The sequence below is a fragment of the Melanostigma gelatinosum genome (assembly GCF_949748355.1).
Source record: "Melanostigma gelatinosum genome assembly, chromosome: 13".
In the NCBI taxonomy this organism is placed as follows: Eukaryota; Metazoa; Chordata; class Actinopteri; order Perciformes; family Zoarcidae; genus Melanostigma; species Melanostigma gelatinosum.
The window spans coordinates 25401504-25412775 of record NC_136646.1 but is presented as its reverse complement, the minus strand read 5'-3'; the positions used below and the strand labels follow the sequence as shown (position 1 = coordinate 25412775).

The following is an 11272-nucleotide window of genomic DNA, read 5'->3' as shown; positions in this document are numbered from 1 at the left end:
ACACAAAAACGTGAACACGAGAGCGTGAACACGAGAGCGTGAGCACGAGAACACGAGAACGTGAGCACGAGAACACGAGAACGTGAACACGAGAACACGAGAGCGTGAGCACGAGAGCGTGAGCACGAGAACACGAAAACGTGAACACGAGAACACAAAAACGTGAACACGAGAACACGAGAGCGTGAACACGAGAGCGTGAGCATGAGAACACGAGAACGTGAACACGAGAACACAAGAGCGTGAACACGAGAACACGAGAGCGTGAATACGAGAGCGTGAACACGATAACACGAGAACGTGAACACGAGAGCGTGAACACGATAACACGAGAACGTGAACACGAGAGCGTGAACACGAGAACTCGAGAACTCTGCATCTTTGTGTTTTAAAGATGTTGCTTTGACTCTGAAGTGTTACCAGCCTCGTCCTTGAGCCACGTTTACCTTTGTGCACCATGAACACCAACAGCAGCAGCCGCACGATGAAACTCTCACCGGTTCGTCTCCCTGTTCATGTTCGACTCTCAGCAGCAGCATCTCACAGTTTCAGCTCAGCTCAACACCAAGTTTGTAATTATTTGGCATCAAAAAGTGGAAACTATCTGCAGCTGTTGCTTGGAGGCTCATCAGGAGGTCCGAATAATCCCGTTCCCAGAGAGACGGACGTCCACTTCCAGGAGGAAGGAGTCAGAGGAGATAAACTGCTACCAGTGGATGAGATGAGCGGCGTGTGATTGGTGCTTTCCTCCTCAACACATGTCCAATCGGTGGCGAGGTGTCGGAGTAGAGCGGCAGGCTCGTCGTGCAGCAGGAAACAACAGCAAAGAACAGGAGGACATCTTGTTTTTTTCATCCAATGCAGGCGCTTGAGAACGATATAGTGCTTCAGAAGGGCGGAGGGGAAAACGGCGTCGTGTCGGTCAGGAAGTCGGTGTCGCCATCTTTAATCAGGACTTTAAAATCACTGCAGACAGAGAGAAGGCACAATGTCAGGGGTGATATTTAAAGTGTGTGTTTTCACATCTTGGATGAACAGAGGTGCAACGAAGCAAAGTACATTTAACTGTCTGAGACACAACGCGCAGGTTTTAGCTTTAAGGGGGAATCTGTTGCCTGGGCCCAGACATTTGACTCCGCCCACTCCACCGAGTTCAAGTCGACTGATTCGTCTGGTATCGTGACATGAAACAGTGCTTTCTCGATTGAAAAGTGATCGGGTCCATGAGTCCCACCGGGACGCATTGTTAACCAATCAGCTGAGCACCAGAACCACAGATATAGTGTGTTAAAGCTGCATTCTCTCTAGTGTCCACCAGGGGGCGACTCCTCTGGTTGTATAGAAGTCTATAGAAAATGACTCTACTTCTCTCTTGATTTATTACCTCAGTAAACATTGTAAACATGAGTTTATGTCTCAATCTCTAGTTTCAAGTCTTCTTCAATACAGCATGATGTTCATTTAGTACATTATGGTCCATTTAGAGTCACACAGACCATAAAGCAGGGGATGCTTTAGGGCGGGGCTACACAGTGATTGACATGTCGACACCAGAGACGTATACGGCGTCTCTACGTCGCTCCTCAGTCCAGATATGCTCACTTCCTGTTCACTGGTTGCAAAAAACAACATGGCGACGACCGTAAATCCAAGATGACGGGGAAACTTCCAAACTTCATCACAACATAACAACAGGCTTCATAACATCAGTCCACAAACCAATGAGTTACGTCACCATGGTTACGTCCACTTCTCATATACAGTCTGTATAATTCAAATTAACGTAGCTGAACGGTCAGACTGGCAGACATTTTTATGTGAAACGTTGCCATTGCGACTGTTGTAGGCGAACTTCCGTACAAACTAAACCGGGTTACTTAGAGAAGCAGAATAAATGAGAAACATTTAACGTCTTAAATGTCAACAAAAGTCAACAGATGACTGACAACTTTGTTCGGCTCGTTCTCTGTAAAATGGTTAAAATGGTATAACAATCTTTGCACTTTGCACGACTGTTTAGTTTGTTAATTTAATACTATTCTATTTCATTGTAAATATTGTGCATTTTTATCCTCAATATTTTATTTTTACTGTTACTTGATTGCTTACCTGGATCATAATGCTGCTGTAGCCAACAAATTTCCCCTTGCGGGATTTATAAAGTATCTACCCATCTATCTAATCAGTGTAGCATTAAAGCATGGTGGAATTAGCAAGCTAACTAGCGGGCGGTTGGCTCACTGTTAACCAGCCATTTTCAAAAATACAGAACCTTTAAATTCCAGTGGAGATCCCGACGTTTCCAAAGATACCAAATCTATCGGGCTGACATTTGGGGGGAAATGTCAAAAATCCGTGACAGGATGAGAGCGTTATAAAGTAGATGATGCTACTTACATCCCCAGTTGAGGGCGATGCCCGCGATGATGATGGCGAGCCCTCCCAAGATGGCGACGACAGACAGAATCATGGCGTTACGGCCCAAACGGCGAGCGCCGTCCACGTTGCCCTGCTGCAGACTGTTTCGGGACTGAACAGTAAAAAAACAGTGAAGAAGAACTTCAGGGTTGTTCGCTTTCTGGTGAAGATTGATCCTGCTAAATATAAGTCTACAGCCAGCGCCGGTTAGCCTAGCTTAGCATTAAGACTGGAAACAGCTAGCCTGGCTCTCTCTAAAGCTCACCAATGAACATGTTTCTTGATGTCGTTTGTATTGATCCAAACTAAAAGTGTAATGATGATAATTCATCATTTTTATGTTCTATCAGTAACTTCCTTCGCTGGTTATCTGGCGTCGGTCTGGAGCCAAGAAGGACGTCATTAAACTCTCGCGCTTCAGATCTTTGTGTCCGGCAGCTTGAGGGTTGTTCGGCCCTAATGGTGCAACTTTAACCTGCATTACTGTTTCATTGGATTCCACACATCTGTTTGTATTAGTTACTATCTGTTTGTATGAGTTACTATCTGTTTGTATGAGTTACTATCTGTTTGTATTAGTTACTATCTGTTTGTATTAGTTACTATCTGTTTGTATTAGTTACTATCTGTTTGTATTAGTTACTGTCTGTTTGTATTAGTTACTATCTGTTTGTATTAGTTACTGTCTGTTTGTATTAGTTACTGTCTGTTTGTATTAGTTACTGTCTGTTTGTATGAGTTACTATCTGTTTGTATGAGTTACTATCTGTTTGTATTAGTTACTATCTGTTTGTATTAGTTACTGTCTGTTTGTATTAGTTACTGTCTGTTTGTATTAGTTACTGTCTGTTTGTATTAGTTACTATCTGTTTGTATTAGTTACTATCTGTTTGTATGAGTTACTATCTGTTTGTATGAGTTACTATCTGTTTGTATTAGTTACTGTCTGTTTGTATGAGTTACTATCTGTTTGTATTAGTTACTATCTGTTTGTATTAGTTACTATCTGTTTGTATTAGTTACTGTCTGTTTGTATTAGTTACTATCTGTTTGTATTAGTTACTGTCTGTTTGTATTAGTTACTGTCTGTTTGTATTAGTTACTATCTGTTTGTATTAGTTACTGTCTGTTTGTATTAGTTACTGTCTGTTTGTATTAGTTACTATCTGTTTGTATTAGTTACTGTCTGTTTGTATTAGTTACTGTCTGTTTGTATTAGTTACTATCTGTTTGTATTAGTTACTATCTGTTTGTATTAGTTACTATCTGTTTGTATTAGTTACTATCTGTTTGTATTAGTTACTATCTGTTTGTATTAGTTACTGTCTGTTTTTGTATTAGTTACTATCTGTTTGTATTAGTTACTGTCTGTTTGTATTAGTTACTGTCTGTTTGTATTAGTTACTGTCTGTTTGTATTAGTTACTGTCTGTTTGTATTAGTTACTGTCTGTTTGTATTAGTTACTGTCTGTTTGTATTAGTTACTGTCTGTTTGTATTAGTTACTGTCTGTTTGTATTAGTTACTGTCTGTTTGTATTAGTTACTATCTGTTTGTATTAGTTACTATCTGTTTGTATGAGTTACTATCTGTTTGTATTAGTTACTATCTGTTTGTATTAGTTACTATCTGTTTGTATTAGTTACTATCTGTTTGTATGAGTTACTATCTGTTTGTATTAGTTACTATCTGTTTGTATTAGTTACTATCTGTTTGTATTAGTTACTATCTGTTTGTATTAGTTACTATCTGTTTGTATTAGTTACTGTCTGTTTGTATTAGTTACTATCTGTTTGTATTAGTTACTGTCTGTTTGTATTAGTTACTGTCTGTTTGTATTAGTTACTATCTGTTTGTATTAGTTACTATCTGTTTGTATTAGTTACTATCTGTTTGTATTAGTTACTATCTGTTTGTATTAGTTACTGTCTGTTTGTATTAGTTACTATCTGTTTGTATTAGTTACTATCTGTTTGTATTAGTTACTGTCTGTTTGTATTAGTTACTATCTGTTTGTATTAGTTACTATCTGTTTGTATTAGTTACTATCTGTTTGTATTAGTTACTATCTGTTTGTATTAGTTACTATCTGTTTGTATTAGTTACTATCTGTTTGTATTAGTTACTGTCTGTTTGTATTAGTTACTATCTGTTTGTATTAGTTACTATCTGTTTGTATTAGTTACTGTCTGTTTGTATTAGTTACTGTCTGTTTGTATTAGTTACTATCTGTTTGTATTAGTTACTATCTGTTTGTATTAGTTACTGTCTGTTTGTATTAGTTACTGTCTGTTTGTATTAGTTACTGTCTGTTTGTATTAGTTACTGTCTGTTTGTATTAGTTACTATCTGTTTGTATTAGTTACTGTCTGTTTGTATTAGTTACTGTCTGTTTGTATTAGTTACTATCTGTTTGTATTAGTTACTATCTGTTTGTATTAGTTACTATCTGTTTGTATTAGTTACTATCTGTTTGTATTAGTTACTATCTGTTTGTATTAGTTACTGTCTGTTTGTATTAGTTACTGTCTGTTTGTATTAGTTACTATCTGTTTGTATTAGTTACTATCTGTTTGTATTAGTTACTATCTGTTTGTATTAGTTACTATCTGTTTGTATTAGTTACTATCTGTTTGTATTAGTTACTATCTGTTTGTATTAGTTACTGTCTGTTTGTATTAGTTACTATCTGTTTGTATTAGTTACTGTCTGTTTGTATTAGTTACTATCTGTTTGTATTAGTTACTATCTGTTTGTATTAGTTACTGTCTGTTTGTATTAGTTACTGTCTGTTTGTATTAGTTACTGTCTGTTTGTATTAGTTACTGTCTGTTTGTATTAGTTACTATCTGTTTGTATTAGTTACTATCTGTTTGTATTAGTTACTATCTGTTTGTATTAGTTACTGTCTGTTTGTATTAGTTACTGTCTGTTTGTATTAGTTACTATCTGTTTGTATTAGTTACTATCTGTTTGTATTAGTTACTATCTGTTTGTATTAGTTACTATCTGTTTGTATTAGTTACTATCTGTTTGTATTAGTTACTATCTGTTTGTATTAGTTACTGTCTGTTTGTATTAGTTACTATCTGTTTGTATTAGTTACTATCTGTTTGTATTAGTTACTGTCTGTTTGTATTAGTTACTGTCTGTTTGTATTAGTTACTGTCTGTTTGTATTAGTTACTGTCTGTTTGTATTAGTTACTGTCTGTTTGTATTAGTTACTGTCTGTTTGTATTAGTTACTATCTGTTTGTATTAGTTACTGTCTGTTTGTATTAGTTACTATCTGTTTGTATTAGTTACTATCTGTTTGTATTAGTTACTGTCTGTTTGTATTAGTTACTATCTGTTTGTATTAGTTACTGTCTGTTTGTATTAGTTACTGTCTGTTTGTATTAGTTACTGTCTGTTTGTATTAGTTACTATCTGTTTGTATTAGTTACTATCTGTTTGTATTAGTTACTATCTGTTTGTATTAGTTACTATCTGTTTGTATTAGTTACTGTCTGTTTGTATTAGTTACTGTCTGTTTGTTAAAGAAGTCGTACCATCACGGAGAAGGTGAGGGCTACGATGTTGATGGGCCACAGCGGGCAGAAGCAGGACAGGATGGCCAGGATCAGGTAGTCCCTCGGCTTGGACCCGTCTCCAGTGGCCTCTGGGATGGCGCTGGGGCGGCGGGTGAGGGAGGGCCTCGGGGAGCCCGCCGCCAACGAGCCGGACCGGCTGCCCAAACCGTTCCGTCCGTTGGCGTGGCCTCCGGGCTTGGCGTGAAACTTGGGCGACACAGAGGACACTGTGGGAGAAGAGTCCGCCACCCCGGGGCCGATGCCGTTACCTGGAAGAGAAGGAGGACGTCAGAGGAACGACGGACGTTTGATCTTTAGCAGGAACCAAAGGACACAACAGAGACACAGACAGGAGGTCGGGAAGTAATCAGAGACACCAACACATTGTTGGTTTTCGTCTTTTTTCCTATTATTTGTTAAACAAAAGAAAAAGAATAAAGCTCACGGGGCAGATATGACACAAATCTATTTTTGTTTATTTTTACACTGAAACAAAATGAGAATCATGTCTAGAAATAATAAAATCGAAATAATACCTTTTATCTTTGATGAGGAGGATTTAGGATTTAGGATTCTAATTCTACATCTGCAAAGTAACTAAAGTTAAATGTGGTGAAGAAAAAACGTCTGAGGTGAACTTGAGACGTATAAAAACTACCTCAAATACAGCTCTTAAGTACATGTACTTAGGTAGTATTAGTGTCAGTAGTAGTAGTATTGTAGCGTTGGGTTAACTAATGTGTTGGTGGTATTATATATATATTAGTGCTGGGCAAGTTAACGCGTTATTATCGCTTTAACGCATTAATTAATTAACGCCGACAATTATTTTATCGTGCGTTAACGCATTTTTTAAATTTATTGTTATTGTAACAGCCTGTCTCATGTTTATGGTTTTGCATTAGAGATGTGATGTCCCTTCAGGGTTGCCGTAGAGAAAAGTCTTCCGCTGCTCTGCCTGGAGACGACTGGACATCGCTGGTAAAGTCACACACACTCACATGTTAGTGCAGCTACATGCTGACATTCACCGTAAACACATTCTAACGCACAGATCGGGAGCGAAGGACTTTGAAAGTTAGCGGAAACATTAACGTGAGACAACATCCGGTTTCTTCAGACCAACATCCGGTTTTCAGAATAAGATGCCAACAAAGTATGAATTATATTCACATTAAGTATGAAACATGCTGCCTGCATCTCGTGAAACAAATGTTATTGCCCTTTAGTTCATAGAGCAGAACTTTAAAATAAAAGTGCACAATACACTACTTTATAATTCATTATTGAACTTTGCCATAACAATGAGATTAATCGCTATTAAATATTTGAATCGTTGCCCAGCACTAATATATATACATATATATATATGTGTAAATATACATATATTTATATCTATATTATGTATATTATATATGTATATAAATATACATATATATATATGTATATTAGGGGTGTAACGGTTCGGTACGTGTCGGTACAGTAGAAAACTATAAATGCAGAGAAATGTACTTGATTTTAAAATATATTTATTCATTACAACTAACATCATGAAGTTATTCTTTGACTTTGAACAATGATGAACTATACCTGAGTGACTCGTCTTCTGGGGTGTCTTCTTAGCAACACATCAGCATAAAAAACAGAAACTGCTCCTTCATGTGATGTAGTATTGTTACTTACATCTTGCAAAAGAGATTTTTCATCTCAATGGGACGACCTGCTTAAATAAAGGTTTTAAAAAAATAAAAATAAAACTTTTTTAATTTTTCAAACGTATTCGGTTCGTCATGCGTACCGAACCGTGAGCCTCGTACCGAACGGTTCAATACGAATACGCGTACCGTTACACCCCTAATATATGTATATATGTATATTTACTGTTCTCCATGTTGTCGCTGATCACGGTCAGGTGATCCATGTCATCAGGCCTGTCTTTCGTCGGGGGCGGGGCTTGTCGCTCCGCTCCACCGGTTGGTTGAGAGGTCACGGTGTGGGCGGCCTCCCCTTCATGCTGCGTGCTGATTGGCTGGTTTGGCTGCTGGGACCCCTCCATGCTGCTGCTGGGACCGGTGGCCATGAGGCGGTGAAGACGAAGAGGTGACGAAGAAAAGCTGAAGCAAACTCTGAAACATAAAGTATTGATTAGGTTGTTCTGATCATTGATTGGCTGCTGAACCCTGAAACATGCATCATCGGCAAGTTTTCATCATGTGTGATGAACACTCATGTCAGACAATCAGTCAAAAATTGGAAAATAATATAATCTTTATATCCAACATGTTTCAAGTTTTACTGATGTTAAAATAAACAGGAGTCTCTACGTGTTAAAGTATTTACTTTAAATCAAGATCTTTTCTCTCAGCTTCCTGAGAACTTTATAATATACTACAAACATACATATATATATAAATATATATTTATATATATATAAATATATATTTATATATGTATAAATAAATATATAAATGTATAGTAGAGAGAACAGAAGCTTAAACCATAAAACGGTATTTTTTGAAACTTGTTTCATTCAAACAGAATAATAAATGAGCATCTTTTATTTATTTCTGGCTTTTCTTACATAATCATTTAAATTCAGACTCAATTACGACACTTGAGGTTTATGGTTCTAAATATTTGATGTATTTGGATCAATGTGCTGCAGCTGAACGGGCTCGTCTGTCATCACATCCGTCTGGTGTCTCTTCACATTAAATTACCGTCTCTTCAGCAGCCCCCCCCCCCCCCCCCCCTGTGTTCTGCTGCCGCAGCGTCATTTAAAACGACTTAGTAAGAAATCACATTAATCATCTGTTATCCTCCAGGAAGTACTCACACACTACTACAATTCCCACAGTATTACCAGCACAATCTGCTTCAAATATACACGTTAAAGTCCTCTGAAAACCTTTCTGTGCTCCATGTTGAGTGGATTATTATTGTCGTGTGGCTTAAACATCGTGTTTAATATGTTTTTATCAGTTTTTAAGGAACTGTCAGATAAATGCAGTAAAAGTACATCATTTACCTCTAAGATGGAAGTAGAAAGTAGAAGAAAATGTAAAATACTCAAGAAGTACTTTGGGAGCGTATGGCTCTAAATACTGTACTTGAGTACAAACTCGAGGTACTTGTACTTTACTTTGCATTTTCTGCTATTTTCTTGAAGTACCTTAATGTTGACAGTGAGGTACTAGTACTGTCGCTGCGGTGAAGTAGTTTAATAAAGTTTCCTTCTGAGGCGAAGAAAGGGCCTTGAATGAGGGTCATGAAAGTATTAATAATAATAATATGATTTATATTAATAACATTAATAATATTAACACGATTATTATTAATAATATTGAGTTGAATATAGAGTTTATAAAATAAAATAAATTTCATATTTACATATTTAAAGTATGAATGATTCATTTATTGGAACATATTTGTGTTTTTGTAATGTAATCATTTCAATTTCGTCTTTTTTCATTTCATCACAAAATATTCAGACATTTAATATTCATTTCATGTTCTTTACATTGTTGATTATTTACAAACTCAAGTCCAATGATCATCTTTCATTTCAGATGCCCCTTCCATCAGGACCAGGACCTCCATCAGGACCAAGACCTCCACCAGGACCAGGACCTCCATCAGGAACAGGACCTCCATCAGGACCAAGACCTCCATCAGGACCAAGACCTCCATCAGGACCAAGACCTCAATCAGGACCAGGACCTCCATCAGGACCAAGACCTCCATCAGGACCAAGACCTCCATCAGGACCAGGACCTCCATCAGGACCAAGACCTCCATCAGGACCAAGACCTCCATCAGGAACAGGACCTCCATCAGGACCAGGACCTCCATCAGGACCAAGACCTCCATCAGGACCAAGACCTCCATCAGGAACAGGACCTCCATCAGGACCAGGACCTCCATCAGGACCAAGACCTCCATCAGGACCAAGACCTCCACCAGGACCAGGACCTCCATCAGGACCAAGACCTCCATCAGGAACAGGACCTCCATCAGGACCAGGACCTCCATCAGGACCAAGACCTCCACCAGGACCAGGACCTCCATCAGGACCAGGACCTCCATCAGGACCAGGACCTCCATCAGGACCAAGACCTCCATCAGGAACAGGACCTCCATCAGGACCAAGACCTCCACCAGGACCAAGACCTCCATCAGGACCAGGACCTCCATCAGGACCAGGACCTCCATCAGGACCAGGACCTCCATCAGGACCAGGACCTCCATCGTGTGGGGGTGGACGACGCCATCATCTACCTGCTGCAACGAGCTCAGTCTCACCTGGATGAACCGGTGGCTCTGTGAGAATCACTTCCTTTGATTTCAGTGCATTCAACAGCATCCAACCAGTGGTGCTGAGTGAGACGCTGCTGCTGAGTGAGACGCTGCGGGGGGTCGGGGTGAACGCGTCCACCGTCTCCTGGATCACTGAGTACCTCACAGCAGACCACAGTTTGTCCCACTGGGCCGTGTGCTGTCTGATGCGGTGGTCAGTGATACTGGAGCCCCACAGGGAACTGTTCTGTCTCCCTTCCTGTTCACCTTGTACACCACTGACTTCCAGTACAACTCGGTGTCATGCAGCTGCAGAAGTTCTGATGACTCTGCAGCGGTCGGTGTGTAAGGGACGGACGGGAGGAGTGCAGGGCAGTAGTGGAGGACTTTGTGGAGTGGGCCGGTAGAAATCACCTGCGTCTGAACGTGACCAAGACCAGAGAGATGGTGGTCGACTTCAGGAGGAAGACGACGGCTCCACAACCGCTGAGAGTTCAGGGAGAGGACGTGGACATGGTGGAGGAGGACAAGTACCTGGTGTCTCCATCGACAGCAGACTGAACTGGAAGACCAACATCAACACTGTGTACAGGAAGGGGAGGAGTCAACTCTTCTTCTTGAGGAAACTTGGATCCTTCAACGTGTGCAGCAGGATGCTGGAGATGTTTCTTCTTTCTGCAACAGACTGATGCAGCTCCGCTGTCACAAGGACAGATTCAGGAGAACATCCTGTCCTCTGCCATCAGACTTCATAATGAAACAGCTCGGGCCAGATCGTCGTCCACATCACCGCTCACTGTTTGCTGCCGGTGATTTTTGCACGACTGTTCTTCACTAGTCAGACAATTTAACACTATTCTATTTCATTGTACATACTTTGAATTTTTGTTGTTTTATCTTATATATTCTATATTCTGATATTTAATTTGTCCAACTCTGTTATTCTATTGTGCATTTTTTCATACTTAATATTTTTGGTTACTCTGC

The 11272-nt window shown here is 39.3% G+C and overlaps 1 protein-coding gene across 1 annotated transcript; it reads right to left on the bottom strand.

Annotated features, from left to right (window-relative positions):
- Positions 1 to 707: 707 nt before the first annotated feature.
- On the bottom strand, positions 708 to 7983 carry LOC306786593 (transmembrane protein 233). The gene is made up of 4 exons (XM_079281408.1): positions 7871 to 7983; positions 5969 to 6258; positions 2398 to 2530; positions 708 to 966 (listed from the first exon to the last, which is right to left on the bottom strand). The coding sequence occupies exons 1-4, from the start codon at positions 7908 to 7910 to the stop codon at positions 950 to 952; spliced, it is 480 nt and encodes a 159-aa protein (XP_079137534.1). The 5' UTR covers positions 7911 to 7983; the 3' UTR covers positions 708 to 949.
- Positions 7984 to 11272: the final 3289 nt, after the last annotated feature.